Source organism: Bos indicus x Bos taurus, chromosome 14 (genome assembly GCF_003369695.1).
Source record: "Bos indicus x Bos taurus breed Angus x Brahman F1 hybrid chromosome 14, Bos_hybrid_MaternalHap_v2.0, whole genome shotgun sequence".
NCBI classification, from domain to species: domain Eukaryota; kingdom Metazoa; phylum Chordata; class Mammalia; order Artiodactyla; family Bovidae; genus Bos; species Bos indicus x Bos taurus.
In genome coordinates, this window is record NC_040089.1 from 69,933,698 (window position 1) to 69,953,578 (window position 19,881).

The following is a 19,881-nucleotide window of genomic DNA, read 5'->3' on the forward strand; positions in this document are numbered from 1 at the left end:
TGAAGTATCCAATTGCCCCTTTGGACTAAGATGGCCAAATCAATTCTGTCCTGAGGAATAATACCAGGAATAAAATGTTTATTGAGGGGTAGCGAATGCATGAATAATGAACACTTTACTGTCAAACCATGAAGTATACAGTGAAATTAACAGAATCCCTACCTTACCTTTACAGCACATACCGGCAACAACCATGCTGACCTAAAGATATAGTTACATCTACCAAAATCACAAGGTATTGAATGGCTTTAAGCCTAATGTTCAAAAACTTTTCAGATTACTGACAACATTGTATCTCTGATACTATTTTTATCCTGAACTCCTTTTTACAAGATTTTTGGAGTCCCACAACACAGCTATCTTAGATGGCAACAAATGCTTGTCTTTTCAGAGTAGATGTGTAGAAACAACTCAAGTACTCAGGGCCAACAGTGACCAATGTGACTTCTGATCAAATGAGTACACTGTCTGGATAAGCCAGGAAACACGGCTTTTAGGAAATGCATGGCTCAAGCTGTGTTGAAAATGCAACCAAAAGAGGTTTCTGCCAGGTTTTATGAATTTGCAGTCTAAAGCATGTGACTTTGTCAAAATAGTTACCTTAGAAAGCCAACAGTCATTAAAATGGTTCGTTTCTTTTATTTTCAAGTTTCAGGGCTATAGTCACTTTGTCATGAATTCACTGTTACAAGCTTTATAGTGTAGTACAATGCACACAACAAATAATACTATAGGACTACCTTTTCTCACGTTTAAAATGAAAACAGCCATCTGTGTGGTGGTTGTTAAAGTGTTTTATAAAAATGTTTTCTGACTGGTATTTTGTAATATGGGTAAAAAATGAAGACAAATATTAATAAAAGTAGGTGCCATTTAACTGTGAACAAAGAGGATACAATGTAAAAACAACTCAGAGATGTCTTTCCCACCAAGAATCATAGTCAGTCTTCTGAATGGGTAATATTCTTTTCTATTCTCAATTCAACATCCTTTTTTATTTCATTCCCATCAGCTTCCTCTTTCCCTTCTCCAGTAAAGACATTGCATTGCTTTTCCCCACACTAGGCAAATTCATTTTTCTGTTGTCTCTCACCAGTTATATTTCTCTGTAGTTAAAAATACTACATGTAGAAAGGCAACCATATGTTCCTTGGCAAATTACTTAACCCCACTAAACTTCATGCCATTTGTAAAGCCAAAGCTGTGATCACCTTTACCTTCCTGGACTTTTGTGAAAATTAAATGAGATAAAACAAGCTGAGGACACAAAGCAGGCATTTAATACTTGAAGCTCCCTGATTTTAGGTGACCAACTTTCATAACCCATGATAAGGACACTTTGAGAGGGTCACATTTATGACTAAAAAAACATCTGAACTCATCAGATGCCTATTTGTATACTCATAGGATAATCAAGCTAAAATGGTAGATAATTTCTGCATTCCCCCTGTAGCCTCACCCTTTACATTAATCACCGAGTGATGAAATAAATGTGCTGCCCACTGAGGGATTAGAAAATCAATCCCCAGGAGATGTTCAAGCAACCGAGTAATGACCTCTGACCGGGGTCATTAAAATGATTGTCCTTGGTCAATCTATGACAAAGGAGGCGAGACTACACGATGTTGGAAACAGTCTCTCCAACAGATGGTGCTGGGAAAACTGGACAACTACTTGTAAAAAAATGAAATTAGATTATTCTTTAACACCATACACAAAAAGAAGCCCCAAATGGATTAACGACCTAAATATAAGACCAGACACAATAAAACTCTTAAGAGGAAAACATTGGCAGAACACTTTCTGACATAAACTGCAGCAGTATCATTTTTCGACCCATCTACCAGAATAATGGAAATAAAAACAAAAGTAAAGAAATGGGACCTACTTCAACTCAAAAGCTTCTGCACAGCAAAGGAAACAACAAAACAAAAAGGCAACCCACAGACTGGGAGAGAAAATTTGCAAATGATATGACTGTCAACAGACTGGTTTCCAAAATTTACAAACAGCTCATGATGCTTAACAACATCAAAACAAACAAGTCAATCAACAAATGGGCAGAAGACCTAAATAGACATTTTGCCAAAGGACACATACAGATGGCCGAGACACACGAAAAGATCTTCAACATCACTAATGTTTCACAGAAATGTGAATCAAAACTACAAAACCACAATGAGATATCACCTCACACCAGCCAGAATGGGTATCATCAAAAAATCCAGAAACAATAAATGCTGGAGAGGGTGTGGAGAGAAGGACCCTCCTACACTGTTGGTGGGAATATAAATTGATGCAGCCACTATGGAGAACAGTAGGGAGATTCCTTAAAAAAAAAAAAACTAAGAAACAGTGCTACCACATGACCCTGCAATCCCACTCTTGGCCCTATGTTCGTGCTTGTGCGTACTGAGTCGCTTCAGTTGCGTCTGACTCTGTGTGACCCTATGGACTGTAGCCTACCAGGCTCCTCTGTCCATGGGATTCTCCAGGCGAGAATACTGGAGTGGGTTGCCATTCTCTTCTCCAGGGGAGCTCCCCGACCCAGGGATCAAACCCGAGTCCGTTTCCTGCATTGGCAGGCGGGTTCTTTACCACTAGCGCCACCTGGGAAGCCCCCAAACAGAACGTGCTTGTGTGTGCTCTGTTGAAGCGCTGAGCACGTATATTTGAGGAAAAACATGATCTGAAAGGATACATGCACCCCAACGTTCACTGGAGCACTGCTGACAATAGCAACCTGATAGCCTGGAAGCGGCCTAAATGCTCCTTAACAGAGGAATGGACAAAGAGGATGTGGCACATTTATACCGTGGAATATCCCTCGACCACTAAAAGAATGAAGTAATGCCATTTGCAGCAACGTGGAGGGGCCTAGAGACTGTCATACTGAATGAAGTAAGAGAAGGAGAACTACGGATGACATCCCTTATATACAGAATCTAAAAAGAAATGATACAAATGAACTTATAAAACAGAAAGACTCGCACACTTAGAGAATGAACTTACAGTTGCCTGGACACACTGCTATATTTAAAACGGATAACCAACAAGGGCCTACTGTATAGCATAGGGAACTCTGCTCCATGTTACGTGGAAGCCTGGATGGGAGGGCAGTTTGGGGGAGAATGGATCCATGTATGTGTGTGGCCGAGTCCCTTCCCTGCTACCTGGGGCTATCACAACATTGTTTGTCTACGCCCCAATGCAAAATAAGCTTTTAAAAAAATGATCATCATTGGCAAACTGTACTGTATGTATTAATTCTGGGTCATTTTCAAAGAATGTAATGACAGGACAGAAAAACTGGAGCCAAAGGATGAAGATGATTTAGGAAGACAACTGCCCTAAGTTTTCTGGGGAGATGGGAGGGACTTGAAGAGCCTTTACAGAACTAAGAAATAAGAGCTGTGACTAGCCATAATGTATCATGTAAACTATGCCACCAATTGTCTGGAACCCTGCAATTCTTATAACACTTTCCCTCTTGTAAGGGCCTACAATGAAGTAAAGAGAAGCATATCCAAGAAACAGACCAATGCCATCCACCATAAAGGCAGGGTTTCTCAACCTCAGCATCAGTGGTATGTAGGGCAGATAAATCTTTGTTGGGAGTGGGGATGGTGTCTTGGGTACTATAGGATTTTTAGTACCATGCCAACCTCTACCTACTCCCAGTTTTAACAATTAAAAATGTCTCCCCCCGCCCAGAAGTCTCCAGATTTTTGCCAAGTGTCCCCAGGTGGGCAAAATCTAGCCCCAGTTGAAAAACATCATTAAAAGCTAACAGCTCCAAAGAGTGGCAACTTAACCCCTTACTACTGATTCAGAGAAAAGTTTTATATGTAGGAGATCATAACTGGACAGAAAGTTTGAAGATATGTGACCAAGGAAACACTGCATAAGGCAGGTAGATGCTGTGGCAAAACTCCGATCAGCAGAGACACACAGACACACACCCTATACCTTAAGGAACATGGATGAAAACACAGCAAAAGGCAGCCCTTGACCCTCACTCAATTTTGGGGCAGCCCAGAGAAAAGTATGGCTTTCCTGTTTTTAAAGGGATTGTAAAGAAACAATGAGAAGAGATTGTATGTGGCCTCCAAAATCTAAAACATGGCCTCTCTAGCCCTCGAGTGAATAGGATTGCTAACTTCTGATTTGGAAAAATAAAATTGCCAAAAATAGAGAATGCTGCAGAAATATTTGCCACATTGTAACTTTCTATCCCAAAACAGAATTTTGGGGGGAAATTAAACTTTGAAGGAATTGGATGGGGAGAGTATGTTCCACTCAAACTAGTTTTTTCTCTTCTGTAAATGACAAGAGGCATAAGCCTTCTCACCTTTGCTCAGGTAACTCCCCTATAAAATCCTCTTATCTTCATAATCCTTTAACCAAATTAGACCATGGGTCACTCCCACTCAGCCCCAAAGCCTCCTTTAACTGCTCGAGGTCACAACCATCAATCTGAGTTGATTAGATACTATTTCTATACAATATTAATATGACTCTCGTCAACTCTACTTTGCATTTCCTAAGCACAGGTTTCCTTTCCTCTGATCTCTTTCCATCTACCACAGCACCTGTTAACTTCTAAGATTCTACTGACATAAATGGTGATATTTATTAAACACCATTTTGTGCCAAACACTATTTCCTCCTATACGTTTGCAGTACCCCTGCCAGGTGGATAACAGTGAAACCAAACAGATGACGAAAGTAGGATGGAGAGCAGTTCTGTAACTCACTCAAGTTTTCCAGCTGGCAGGTGATGGAGCTGAAATTATCATACAGTTCTGACTTGACTATGTGTATGCAATTCGCCGCCCCGAGATAAGCAGCTCTGTTTAATTTGTTTTGAGCAACAGTTTGTGAGAAGCTTTCTAAATGCATATATGACATGTATACGTATGGCTGAGTCCCTTCATTGTTAACCTGAAACTACCACAACACTGCTGATAGGCTATGCTCCAATACGAAATTAAAAATTTAAAGTTTGAAAACCAACAAACAGAAAAGAGGACTAAGTGACTAAATTCTCTAGCAGGGGTCATGATCCTGTCTGAACTACAGTCTGAACCTGAGAATACTTGGATTACATGTAAGCAGACATCCTCTCAGTTGTACTAAAGCTGAGAAGGCATTTTATCTAGTTTAAGTCTAAAACCAACCTATGGAAACTACTTTTGGAATAATACATGTAATAAAATAATAATTAACAAATACATATATGAAAGCCAAGTGAAAAAGATCAGAAGTAACAACGTGAATACCCTGTTTGTGTAGAATAGATCTGCACCTGAAGAATTATTTTACCGAACGCAACTTTTTGAATTAAGAATGTGTTGTAGACATTTGGCTAACCTGGTTCCGCATAACATGTCCCAACATGTTTCCCTTCAAGTCATCACACACCAGGAAGATCAGCAGCTCTGAGCTCCTAGCAACTTTTAAAAGTCACCCAACCTCCTGCATGCCCAAACCACCCACTCACCCACACCACTGTCTTCGGAAGATTCATTCAGTTTTGAGTAATTCTTACCAGAATGTAACATGAATAACACATACAGGAGAGTGAGAAAAACACATTTAGTACCGATTCTTTCTCCTATCAATTCATAATTATATACTGAATGACCTGCTACGCGTCTGATCTTGAGGGAAGGAAAGATGAGTCTGTGCCTCCTGATTTATGGTTCGTCATGCAACTTAGTCATTCTGCCCTCGAGGCGGCCACAACAGCACCAACAGGCTTGGCCAGCTCTACAAATTAGACACGCTGTGAGGAAACGCAGAAGGTAAAGCCAGACATGTGGGAACAAAACGAGCATTTCAGGCTACAGCTGAGCTAGGGCTGCATTTACACAGAACTCGGAGACGTTCAGAGACCTCGTTGGTAGTTGAACAGAGGGTGCCACGTCGATGAAACAGATTTCAGGACTTAACCCATGCTTATACTATCTGAGGGCAGAATTCAGAGAGGAATTTTACAGAGCACATCAGTATCAATTGATCCATTCAAAAGAAGTTCCCTTTTCTGATGGCCTGAAAGGCGACACATTTCATTTCAGAACACTCAATTTTCCCTGGTAAATAGCATCTTTTTAAAACTAGTTTAAAACAAGTTTTTAGTTTCGAATAGAAAGCACACATATAAAACAAAGGCATTGTGGAGCAACTAAATTTAAACCATGTTAAAATTTCATCACAATTTAAAATTCCAACTCAAAGCCATTTTTCATTGCCATTAAACAGTAGCCCCCCACCTCCTCCCAAAGACAAAGTTTGCTTCTTACCCTTCTACTGTTTACTTTTTTATAGTCTAACACAGCTGCCTATATTGCCAGACATTTTTCAATAAAATGCCTGTGCTAAAGGAACAAAGGAATAGACCACAAAAAAGTTGAAACAGTGCTCCAAATAAGAACTGAATTTCCTATAATTATGTGAAGAAAAAATGGGAAAGTGATAAATTACCCTTATATGAGTTGCATAATTTAAAAAAACGGGTTCTAGGGAATTCCCTGGCAGTCCAGTGGACAGGACTCTGTGTTTCCACTGCAGGGGGCACAGTTCAATCCCTGGTCAGGGAACTAAGATCCCTCAAGCCACACTGAGTGGCCAAAATAAAATAAAATAAAAAAATGAAACAGGTTGTATAAATAATCTGCTATATTTTAAAGTAAGCTTTGAAAGAAGCAAATAAGAATGCCACTATAAAATAATGTAAGATTAAAAGCAACAAAGACTTTTTTTATAATAAATGCTGGGGAACATATATCTGCAGTTTTAACTCTTCCGCAGAAGCCTACACTTTCTAAGAGGGAGAGAAAAATGAGATTCATCCTAACAACTATTACTTCAGGAGGTATTATTGTTAACAAAAGCACAGAACTGACAAGTCAGTTATACCTCTGAAGAAATAAGCTGGAAGTAGGGGCCAAAGCAAAATAAAAGAAAAATTTCTACCTTAGAAAAAGACATTTATATGGGATAAACAAATTAGGAAAGACAGACTCCATGATAATGTTTTCCAAAGCCTTCTACAACAAAACAACTATCCTAGAATTCCCAAACTCACATTTTAAAAGTAAACTATTTTGTAATCAAAATAAACCACATAAAATTAACATAACAACTCTGAGTGCTGGCCAAGAATATACAGCATTTCCAGTCACTTTAACTTATTACACACCACAAACCAGACTACTGGCTGATTTGGCTCACATCATGGCTGTGTGGTGCCAAATATAATTTCTTCCCCACTTCAGCTAACAAGGTCAACTAGTAACCCAGCTTACCTAGGTGATATTTTAAATCCCTTTCATATGCAAAAAGATACCAGGGAGGACTCAGCATTTGCCTCTATTTTTTTAAGAAGGGCAACGAAGGTGTGTGAAGGTGTGTGCGACCACAAAGATCCAGTTCAACTAATCATAACAAACAAGTGGACTTCCCTGGTAGTCCAGTGATTAAGAATCTGCCTGCTTATGCAGGGGACACAGGTTCTGCTCTAGAAGATGCCACACGCATCAGAGTAACTACGCCCCCGAGCCTCTACCAAGCCTGTGCTCCAGAGGCCACACTCTGTAACAAGAGAAGTGACCACAATGAGAAGTCCAGACACCGCAACTAGAGAAAGACTTCTCGCAGCAACGAAGACCCAGCGAAACCAAAACAACATTTTTTAAAATGAAAAACCAAATAAGCCACCATATTACCCAGCAATACCACTTCTAGGGCATAGACTCTGAAGAAACCAAAACTGAAAAAGACATGTGTATTTCAATGTTCATTGCAGCACTATTTACAACAGCTGGAACATGGAAGCAACCTAGATGTCCATCGCCAGATGAATGGATAAAGTTGTGGTACATATATACAAGGGGATATTACTCAGCCCAAAAAAGGAATGCACTTGAGTCAGTTCTAATGAGGTGGATGAACCTAGAGCCTATTATACAGAGTGAAGTCAAAAAATCAAATATCATATATGAATGCATATATATGGAATCTAAAAGGATGGCACTGACGAACCTGTTCAAAGAGCAGCGATGGAGATGCAGACATGGAGAACAGACTTATGGACGAAGGGTGGGGGAGGAGGGAGAGAGAAATGGAGAGGGGAGCATGGTTGCACATAATTAACATAAGTTGATAAAGAGCCAATGGGAATTTGCTGTATGACTCAGGGAACTCAGACTGGGGCTCTGCGGTAACCTGGAGGGGTGGGAATGGGCGGGAGGAGACTCAAGAGGGAGACATCCGTACACCTATGGCTATTCATGTTGATGTATGACAGAAATCAATATTGCAAAACAATCAATTAAAAATAAATATTATAAAAACAAGCACATAAGCGCAGAATGAACCACATTCACATACACTATTTTACAATGAAGAAACTAAATTAACCCTTAAGTTTACCTGTACTAACATGTAGCTGACATGTGAAAAGGCCTATACCCAGTCTCACACAAGGTTAGAAAAAAATATTTAGGTGTAAAATAGTTTAGATAAGGTCCTAAATCAATAAGGAAGTCCTTTTAGTCATTGGCAGCTGGCTTTCTTTTCCATGACTCTCAACAACCCAGCCTACACTGGAGTGCGCGCGGTTGGGCAGACAGTGGCTGAGTGGCACAGTCTGAATAGTGAACCACAGCACTATTCCTTACAATAGTTACGCGCATTTCAAGGTGGGGAAACTGAGGCTGCAGGTCCAGTAAATTCACCCCCAGGAAATCGGACCCCAGAGCTCGTGTTCTTAGCACTCTGCCAGTAAGGCTATTACGTCCATCTTTAATATATGGGAAAAATAGGCCACTGTTACCGTGTTAGTAGCACGCCCACACAAACATGTATGGTTCACTCTCATCACGAAGTGGTGAAACACACACACAGAAAGACACACTCCTGCTAACACTTGGATGGACAGACAAGAGTGGTTTAGTGATTTTTCTTTTTTTACTGTGATGTTGTAAAGCTGCACTAGTGAAATGGCATTTCCTAATAATGTCAAACAGCATATATGGATGTAATACCCTACAACTGGATTGAAATTTTACAAAATTAACTTCTCTTTCCCCCTGAATATTATAGTCTCAGGAAACAGAATATAAATTTATAAGGGAGATAACCTATTTAAATAGGCAAACCCATGCTCAAATCATCTTTACAAATTCTAGAATTTTATCCCCTAGTTAACAAGCAGGATGTTTGCAATCAGACTCAGGTTCAAATGCTGCCATTTCTAACTTAAAACCTCGAAGTGTCAGTTTCCCTAGCTATAAAAAGCGGGCAATACTTCCTCCACTGGGCTCTTGGGAAGCTATTACTGGGATAAACAATAAACTCCAATCGACAGTTCTCTACTTTCACCTGCTCTCTGGAAAAGGCCATACTTCATTTAAAATGAGTTCTCAGTAAAGGCTTGGTAAAATGAAATAAACAGTGGTAAAGGTCTCGATTAACGAGAATAAATCAGCTCATGAATAGCAAAACTAACAAATACGTTAAGAAACCAGGAGGAAGTAATTCCACTCAAGATTGTGGGGGAAATAGGTTTGTTCTTAAAAAACAAACAAACAAACAAAAAAAAAAACAGGTAAGTCATACAAACAGCCTCATAATCAAAATGGACTTTCAGCAGGGGACAAGTAGAATTAATTTCTCCCAAGGGATCTATGATAAATTTCTTCCTTTAAAAAAAATTACATGGGCCCCAATTCCTATCATCACACCCTTACCACTTCACCTGATTACAAAATGCCAGCCATAGTTCACTTGCTAAGTGAGGTCTTCTCTCTTACTTAGGACTGCATAACTCAAAAAAGCAGGTAACAAAGTTGCAGCTGGAAACACTCAGAGAGGCTCTAACATTAACTCTAGCAGTGGTTTTAGAACCAACACAAAGACAAGAGAGGAAAAGAAGTGCTAATGGAAGAACCAGGACTGCATACAAGAAACGCCTAAACCTTTTATCAAAGCGGTCATACTGCTTCATCTACATCCAGGTTCACAAAGCTTTCACTGGCAAATACCATAAGTAAAAGTGAGGCTTGAGGGACCTTCCCTGGTGGCCCAGTGGCTAAGACCCCACACTCCTAGGTTTGATCGGTGGTTGAGGAACTAAAGAAGGACTTCCCAGGTAGCTCAATGCAAAAGAATCCACCTGCCAATGCAGGAGACTGAGGTTTGATTCATAGGTCAGGGAGATCCCCTGGAGTAGGAAATGGTCACCTGCTCCAGTATGTTTGCCTGGAAAATTCCATGGACAGAGGAGCCTGGTAGGCCACAGTCTATGGGGTCGCAAAAGAGTCTGACACAACTGAGCACACACACGTGCCTGAAATGGAGCCTAACAGCTTTATTCATAATTCACCTGTTTATTGCAGTCAAATATTTCCGATTTTCAGTCCTATGGTATTTGGGGGGGGGAAAAAACCCCACAAAATTGCCAACAAATAGTTATGGAGCTAGAATGAAAAGGAATGACAGAAAAAAATAGTCAGCATAGCATATTAACCATTCACCTAAAGGTCAGATAATGCAAAAATTATATAAAGGTATATAGAAATTGAGTATGGAGCATAATGTGTAGGTAATACAGCATGAAGTGAAAAGTGAAAAGTGTTCATTGCTCAGTTGTGTCTGACGCTTTGCAACCCATGAATTGTAGCTCACCAGGCTCCTCTGTCCATGGAACTCTCCAGGTAAGAATACTGGAGTGGGTGGCCATTCCCTTCTCCAGGGGATCGTCCTGATCCAAGGACTGAGCCCAGGTTTTCTGAATTGCAGGCAGATTCTTTACCATCTGAGCCACCAGGGAAGCCCAGATAATACAGCATAGAGCAAGTAAAAAGCCCAGGTTACCATACTGAACATGTTCACTAATACCCCAAATCTTGTATATGTTAAGCTCTTAAGAAACCAAGGAGAAAACATGGGTAAGCTTTTAACAAGCTATCTCTGAACTGAAAATACATGGAAAAAAAAAACAGAATACCTAAATGTAAGAACCTCTTGTTTGTAGCTATGGAAATTTTTACTAATATCTGACTTATCATTACTACAGAAAGATTTTCTTTGCTAAAAGAGAAAACTGGGTGATCAGGGATGAACCTGAATATTGCCTTTCCTATTCAAATTATCTTTTTCTATTAGACTTTCCCTCCACTATCTATTAATACTTTGCATAAGTTTTTGATTCTTTATTTTGTACCAGCACATTAAATGGTTTAGCATTTGCTATCAATGGAACTGTGTCCCTCCCCAAACTTCATGTGTTGAAACCCTAGCTGCTAAATATGACTATCTGGGAATAGATTATTTAGGAGATCTCTCTCTCTCTCTAAGTCTCTTCAGTCATAGCCAACTCTGTGCGACCCCATAGACGGCAGCCCACCAGGCTCGGCCATCCCTGGGATTTTCCAGGCAAGAACACTGGACTGGGTTGCCATTTCCTTCTCCAATGCATGAAAGTGAAAAGTGAAAGGGAAGTCGCTCAGCCGTGTCCAACTCTTATAGACCCCATGGACTACAGCCTACCAGGCTCCTCCATCCATGGGATTTTCCAGGCAAGAGTACTGGAATGGGGTGCCATTGACTTCTCCGTATTTAGGAGATAATTAAGGTTAAATGAGGCCACAAGCAAAGGGCCCTAATCTGTTAGGCCTGTGGCCTTATAAAAAGAGGAAAGAACCACCTCATTCCTGGCTCTGCCAGGCGCCCCCCCCCACCACCACCCCATTGTGAGACACAAGGAGGAGGCAGCTATCTGAAAGCCGAAAAATCCCTCACCAGAGGTGAGCCATGATGGCACCCTAATCTGGGACCTTCCATACTCCAGAACTGTGAGAAAATAAATTTCTGTTGCTAATAAGCCACCAGTCTAGGGTATTTGTTATAGCAGCCTGAGCTAACTAATGCAGCATTCTAACCAACAAAACACATAACAAATGTTATTCTACTGTCCCAACCTTCTAATGAAAACTCTTGAGAAGAATTCCTTCAAATGAGCATATTCTACCCTTCTCCCAACTGCTGGGAGCTAAACCAGTAACTTAGTGAAAATCGCTCAGTTGTGTCTGACTCTTTGTGACCCCATGGACTGTAGCCCGCCAGGCTCCTCTGTCCATAGAATTCTCCCGGCCAAGAATTCTGGAGTGGGTAGCCGTTCCCTTCTCCAGGGAATCTTCCCAACCCAGGGATTGAACCCAGGTCTCCTGCATGGTAGGCAGATTCTTTATCGTCTGAGCAGCTAAATCAGTTACACCAAAATTCTAGCTATCTACTTCCAAGAAAGCAAATAAATGAGTTTGATCTCCTTACAAATGGTTAGGAAAAATATCTAAACCATGTTTTTCATCAAGAAATTTTGAAATAAAAATCAGGCTTTAGCTCCTGAAAAAGAATGATGAAGTTTAAGAATAAACATCTGTAACTTACAAGTTCCTGAAAATAACTTGAATCTGACTTCATGATGATTCTCATAGTGGCTTTGGGTGGGTCCTCAACACCTCTATTACTCAGTGTTACATCTGATAGTTAGCACATAATTGTTTATTAGTTAGCACTTTAAAGACTTACTGTATGAAAGATGATGGGTCATTCATGACAAGATGTGTGATTATAAAATTTACTTTTACAGTTCATGATGCATCAGATATATTAGCTTGGTAATGAAATAATTTGGGGTAAAATCTCAACCTCATTTTATCATCTCAACAGATAAGTTATAGTAATCACCACAATCCACATGTATTTGAAAAAGAGAGAAGATTAAAAGGGGTGCCAATGATGAACAGCTATTTGTAAAGAGTACACATCCACAATTAAAGAACCAAAACACTCTTATCCATTCAAAAGAAGCAGAAGTAAACACCAAAACCAAAATAATCAAGAATAAGTGGCCTTAGAATTGGCAAAAAAAAAAGAATTGGCAAAAAAATTCTGGTCTTCACATTCAACAATTCATCAACTGAAAAAAAACAAAACCAAGCCACTCCCATAATTCAAAACTGAATTCTATTTTATGTGTTCACCTCACACAAATCAACGTCTAAAGCCAGGTAGATCACCATTCAAATTCAGTCAATTATAACTATTTTGATTGTACTGTTTTCCCCTAGCACAATAGACAAATTTTGGACAAGTGAATTTTCATACAATGTTTTAAAGTTTCTTGAACTGTCATGTTTTCCTAGAGCTGTCTTCTCAAATGATTCCTGAGTCATCACTTAAAGGATACACTCTGTCATTGCTGCAACATCCAGTTTATCAATATCAGGTGAACCAGGGCAACACTTCTTGAATTCTTTTCGAAGATCAAAAAAGGAATAGAAGCATTCAGGCAATAATACATTCTGAGGAAGGACAAGGTAGATACTGTTAACTAGACACATTTAGTTCAATAATTCCCTAACAATTAGGAACCTAAGAACTGAATGTAATTATATTTTACCACAATTTAAAAAAATTTTTTAATTAAACAGTATCTTCATTTTCTGTTAAAGTATTACATCCTATATAAAAGTGTCATGAAAAAATAATTCATTTTAAGGCAATGGATTATACATTCGTGCTTCATTATGTATTCCTCTAAAACAGTTCTGAAGCCATAAAACATTTAGGCTACTATATTTTATATTTCCTGTATGATAATACAGTGTTCTTTGTCTAGCCACAATTATGTTAGACCATCTGTACTTTTAGGAAGCGATATTAGTCCTCTCAGATGCATATGTTTACAACATATGTCTAGACCTAGGACCCTAAGTCTTTATCAAAATTTAGTTTTCTATTAAAACATAGCTTAAAATACTGGGTTCTGATAAAGCATACTCCACACACTAAAATTACAATAAGATAGCAAATTCCTGATTACCCGAAGAGGATTATTTTTCTGCCAAATTACAGTCCCACATTAGTTTTCCAGGCCATTATTATTCTGGCTAAACCCTGAGAACTCAAATTAGACTTAAAAGAATATCTCGCAAATCTCAGTGGCCAAGAAGACATGGTTCCTATTGACTAGCATCACTCTTGCTCAGCTGTCAGAGCAAATATCACACTATTGTATCACTTTTCTGAAAGAAAAAACATCCTCACTGAATAATTTTCAAAGTTTAGTTTTGTTACAGTGACTTTAGATTTGTCTTAAAACTTCAAGACAGTCTGTGTTCACTTACTGGGAACTTGTACATTATAAAGTCAAGGATATAAAAACTTTTTAATGTTTGTGACCTGTAATGTTTATGCAATAATGTCTCTAAATTTCCTTACTGGATTCTATTAGATGTGGTTTGCTTATGCTGTATTTGAAATAGGTATCAGTATATCATGGTGACGTTTTCAAAATAGGTAATCTTGAATTGTGAATCTTTTAAGATTACCTACAAAAATGCTTATTTAAAAGCTGTTTACAATGACAATAACTCAAAAGTCCAACAATTAAAGTTTGGTTTAAATAGGTGTATCCATTAAAGACAGTGAATTTTTTTTTTTATTGCTTACACAAAATACTGATGTTATATTAAACTTAAAATAGGCTAAAAGATTTATGTAGTATGAATGCTCCTTGTAAAAGTAAGGCTTTTTTTCAAAAATCTGAAAGAACACATTCAATTATGTTCACATTCAAAAAACCACTTTGTTTTCTGACTAGAAGGATTATTTTGTTTTGCCATTTCTTTATTTTTCTATAATGCATAGAATTATTTTCATTATGATGCTAAATTAATTGTTTTAGTTTTATCAAAATCTTAAAAGAAGTTACTCAGGAAAATTTTTCTCTGGAGGTTGTCTCACATCCAAAGCAGTGGGTCTAAAATAACAAAAACTGCTGCTTTACTCCAGCCCAATAGGGAAAGATTAAATTTTATCCTTCATATGAGTTTGAAGGGAAAAAAATTCCATATATGTATCTTTTCTGGATTGAGGGTATAGCAATTTGTTTAGCATTTAACTAACAAACAACCCTCCTCTTTTCATCAATTACTAAGGTTGCTGTAAAAAGAGGAGTTTTTATCCAACTCTCATGATACAGGAACTTGAGTTTCTCCCTTAAACTTTTAAAGTTGTTGTTATACATTTAATTCATTTCTTTCCTTTCCCTGCTGGAGTAAAAAGAAGTCTGCACTGACTGCTCACTTGTGACATCAATTGCCAGTCTACACTTTTTATTGCAAGCTTTACCTCACATACCTTTCCTTATGAAAATATTTTACTTCCATCTTTTCAAGTTCAGTATCTGCCCATCACAATAAAAAGTTACAGCTCTAACTAATTAAATTGATAAGATCAACTACATTAACAATAATTGGTCACACTGGGTCTGCTGTCTATGGGTACCATTTTTTCTCAATCCCTCAGTATTCTTCCCCAGAAGGGAAATCACATCTACATAAGATAGTTATCTTTCTCATTGCATACTTTTTTCCATACCAGAAAGATGAGTAAAGGTAAAAGATGAGGCTGACCCCATCACTTTGATACAAAATTCAATCAGTTGCACATGTACTTAAAGTCAGACAAAACGTGGTATGCTATAATTAACATTTAACTAGTTAAGAGTACAAAGCTTTTTAATGAAATCATTAGAATCATCTTTTTCCAGAAAAAGATGATTAGACCTAAGGGGTGACTCTAATTTGAAAGATTTTTCTTTGCTCCCTCCTTTCTAGGATAAGGCATTTGTTACACAGATGTATCACGATGTATTAACTACAGTTTTACCCATTTCAAATGTCAAAAATGTCAAAAATTCAGCTAATATGCTTTGGAAAAGAGAGCGTTTCAAGCCTCTCTAAAACTTAACATACACAATAACAAACTTTTAAGTCACCAAAGGGTATCTATAAAATTACTATTACCTCAAATATTTCTATAAAAGTGCTGCAAATTTTTTATTGTGGTAAAATATACATAATACAATATTTACCATTTTGACAATTATAAGTGTATAATTTAGAGGCATTAAATACACCCACATTATTGTGGAACCGTCACCACCACTCCCTTGTCATGATCTCAAACTGAAATTCTGTACCCATGACATACTAACTCCTCATATGCATATTTTTAAAATAGAGAAACCTGGATAAACCGTTGCTTAAGCCTCCAGTCACCCCTAAGGGCTAATCATCTTTTTCTGGAAACGGGCACTCTTACCTTCTTAGAAGCCTCAGGATGCAGAATTTGCCTGACATGAAGCTGCCCGTCGGTACAGAGACAGAAGGAGGTTCCTACCCCAATATTCAGTTCATTGCTCACTGACTGGTTAAACTGAAAAGAACAAAACACACCCAGGGATGCAAAGGATGCAGGATTCACAAACTCTGAAAAGTGGCCCCTCTTGTTTAAAACCAGAAAAAACCTGGCTAACAGCTGCAAAGAACACCACTGCTTGAGGCAGCATTAGAAGGACCCAGTCCCTCCAAACGGTCCAGCTTCCTTTAGACCGGGGAGTTTTCCAATCAACCCTCAGTTAACCCACAGAAGAATTTAGTAAATGCATCCTTCAACATCCCTCCTCCTTGCATTTTTGTAATAAATCCATTCAAGACTTTTAAGTCAGAGGTCTCATTTCATCAGCAAATTGCCTTCTGATTACATCATTCTCTGGTGTTACTTTTTTTTTTTTCTGTTAAGATGCTCTGGACTTAAAGAAAGATGCCAGTTTCTGAAGTAAATGTGGCTAATAGGTATATAGAAGGCTTCCCTGGTGTCTCGGTGGTAAAGATTTCGCCTGCTAATACAGGAGACGCAGATTGGATTCCTGGGTCAGGAAGGAAATGACAACCCTCTCCAGTAATCTTGCCTGGGAAATCCCACGGACAGAGGAGCCTGGTGGGCTACAGTCCATGGGGTCGCAAAAGAGTCGGACACGACTTAGAGACCAGACAACAACAATGGGTACACAGAACTCTGTTAAACGTAGTATCACGTTTCCTGTAACACACCCCAGCAATGGCAACTTTCCCCTGTAATTAGCAAGTCTTGTTCTAGGGCAGAAGCCGGGAGCAAGCCGGACACTCACCTGCGCACAGGTGTTCAGCGCCCTGCCCTATCCGCGGTCCAGTACCCGTCAGCATCCTGGTTTTCAGGTCACCTCAACCCCAGCTAAGGGGATTCCACTACTTTCGCGGCCACCCAAGGGGCAGCCCCACCTGGTCAGGCCCACAGACCCTCCCGGCGCTGGGCCCAAGGTCACTAAAGAAGTAAACGGAACTGGAACCGGGCCCTCAGGGGAATTCAGGAGCCTGAAACCCAAGCAGCAACCCCCCACCCCCGCGGTTCCCACCCAGCAGGGGCCCCCCTCTAGCTCTCGGCGCGAGGCCCGCCCGCCCGCCGGCACCGCAGCGCCCCTTGCCCCGGGGGCAGAGCCGCAGACCACAGCGGGGTCTCGGCCTGGGGTTGGGGGCGCTCGGATTCCAGCTCCGCTAGACACACGACTGGTGAAAAACCCGGCGGATGCGATTCAGGGAACAGCCGAAAAAAAAAAAACTAACAAGTTTTGGCCCAAAGACCCCGGGGGCTGGGCTTCCCAGTCTCAGAAGGTAAAGAATCCGCCTGCAATGCAGGAGACTCAGGTTCGATCCCTGGGCCGGGTAGATCTCCTGGAGAAGGGAGTGGCTACCCATTCCAGTATTCTTGCCTGGAGAATCCCATGCACCGAGGAACTTTGCCAGGCTACTGTCCATGGGGTCGCAAGAGTCGGACACGACTGAGCAACTAGACCACTACCACCACCACCCTGGGGGCTGGGAGGCTCCAAGGAACAGCGACTTCGCCGCCCAGAGTCCACCGAGGGCTCCCAGCCCGGGTCTCGACACCCCGCCCCGGGGACCAGCGCGCGCCGCCCGGACGCCGCGGATGGGGTGGGCGGCGCGGCTCCGCGCTGTCACCTGTCGGAGCGCTTGGTCCAGCTGCGGCGCCGAGGACAGGCTCTCGGCGTCGAGCTTCGTTTCTTCTTTGCAGTCCTCCGTCAGCTCCAAGTGATCCGGTCTAACTAGTACTTCGTGCAACTGTCCCACCTCCGGGAAAAAGAAAGAAAACAAACAAGAAGCAGGGGGTCAGTTTCCCCTCCCTGAACGCGGGGACCTCCATCCTCACCCTCCTCCATCCTTTCCCATGCGGGGAAGGCCCACTCCTCTCGGCGGATCCGGCTTCAGAATCCTGGCTCGCGCGTCGTCTGCGGCTCCGGTAGCCGAGAGATCGGTACAGCCCTGCCCCCAGCCCCACCCCCCACCCGGATCAGGTCCGAAAAAGTCCTAGAAGTCCGCGCTCAGGCCCCCCAGGGACTCCACCCCGCCTCCGCCGGGCGGCCCCCGACGGGAGGAGAACAGAGCTTGGCGGCGCCCGGCCTCCCCACCTGGGCCAGATTTTGGAGAGCTGAAAGGGTTGGTTCAAAAGCGGCTGGAAGAGAAGTCTGGTTTTCTCCTTGGATTCTCCAGAATTCGGGTCCAGCCTCACAAGTGGGCAAACGAGAGCAGTTGTTTACCCACTTCCCTCTCAACTCGGACCAGCTTCTGCCTCCACGCCTATCCCTTGGACAGAAACAGTGCAGAAATACCTTCTTGTTGGCCAGATCCACGACTTTCCATAAGAGCAGGATCAGCTCCTTCTCGTCCGAGCCCAGCTTGGCCCCGGTGGCCCCAGCCGTGATTCCGAAGAGCACCACCAAGTAATCCGGAGACGCCGTCATGACGATGGGTGGGGAGGGGGAGAAGGGGGGTCGGGAGGCGGCGAGGTGGGGCGGCCGTGAGAACGAGAGGAAAACCTGTGCTAAAACCTCTCCGAAGGAAAAAAAAAAGAAAGAGCGTCCACCCACCCCCCCTCCTCCTCCTCCTCCTCGCCGCCGCCGGTGCAAAAGGCGGTAACCAACCACCCCAGCCCTCACCTGGCCCGAGCTCCACGCCCTGGGCAGGAAGGGGGGTGGGAAGCAGGGCGAAGGAGGCCTGCCCTTTTTGTATTCAATGGCCCTGTGCGTCTATGCAAAAAGCTGGGAGCTGAGGCTGCACCCCCGGGAGGCGCGCAATGGCTGAAAAGCTTTTCTGTTTTGGGATGTGGCCCTACCTGCCCGCCCCTTCCCCCTCCCCCACGTGGTGCAGGTAAGAGACACCTGGCGGGGCCGGCCCATTGGCTCCTTCAAACCACGACGTGGCAGAGGAGGTGGGGGAGGAGACCGCCCGGGGCCGAGGGGGGTGGGGTGGAAGGGGAGGAGGGGGCGGGAGACAATGGCTGGCTGATTGCGGAGGGGAGGGGGAGACGCTAGAGGCGGGGAAGAGGCGGCGGCCACCCAGAGGGGGAACCGAGGCCGGACCGGGAAAGGGTGAGGCGTCGAGGGCGCGGAGGGACGGGTCGCCCGAGTGGAAGGACCCGGCGGGGAGGGGGCGGGCCGAGGGGGATGTGCTTGGAGAAATGCCGGCTGTGGGGAACGAAGCCGCAGGTTCTAAAGGGTCAAGCTCAAAGGCCTGGCGCGGGGAGGCGAAAGCAGGACAGAGGTGAGGCCCAGGTGCGGAGCTGCCCGAGGCGCGGCGCCCCGAGAGGGCGAACCGCGGAGGGAGGGACCGGCCAACTGCGGCCGGGAGGTGGCGGGCGCGCTGGCCAAGCCCCGGAAAAGCCGCTCCCGAGCCCAACACACCTTTAAGTGCAAACAGCCGGCGAAAGCTTTCCGGCCCTCCCCCTCTCGGGGCGCACGCTCCTCCTTTCCCGAGTCACTCACTGCCCACCTTGCGGAGTGAAATCTCCGCGCGCGGTTGCGCAGGTCTCGGGGGCTGGACTCTCGGCCACCAAACAAACTTTCGGGCACCGTGGACCCCCACGCCCTTTCCTCTCAACTGTTCCCTTAACTGCTCCTCCTTGTTCAGT

At 42.5% G+C, this 19,881-nt stretch overlaps 1 protein-coding gene across 7 annotated transcripts in view; it reads right to left on the reverse strand.

Annotated features, from left to right (window-relative positions):
• ESRP1 (epithelial splicing regulatory protein 1) overlaps positions 1 to 19,097 on the reverse strand; it is a 58,682-nt gene extending 39,585 nt beyond the window's left edge. For 5 of the 7 annotated variants that reach the window (XM_027561517.1, XM_027561521.1, XM_027561520.1 and 2 more), the window contains exons 1-4: positions 18,584 to 19,037; positions 17,916 to 18,044; positions 16,180 to 16,293; positions 13,259 to 13,373 (exon numbers count right to left, since the gene is read on the reverse strand). In XM_027561517.1, the coding sequence (XP_027417318.1) occupies positions 13,259 to 13,373; positions 16,180 to 16,293; positions 17,916 to 18,044; positions 18,584 to 18,715 (490 nt within the window). In that variant the 5' untranslated portion in view covers positions 18,716 to 19,037. Of the gene's footprint in view, positions 1 to 13,258; positions 13,374 to 16,179; positions 16,294 to 17,915; positions 18,045 to 18,583 lie in introns of all 7 variants that reach the window. The other 2 variants (XM_027561514.1, XM_027561515.1) reach the window with 2 other exon arrangements.
• Between the last annotated feature and the right edge of the window lie 784 nt (positions 19,098 to 19,881).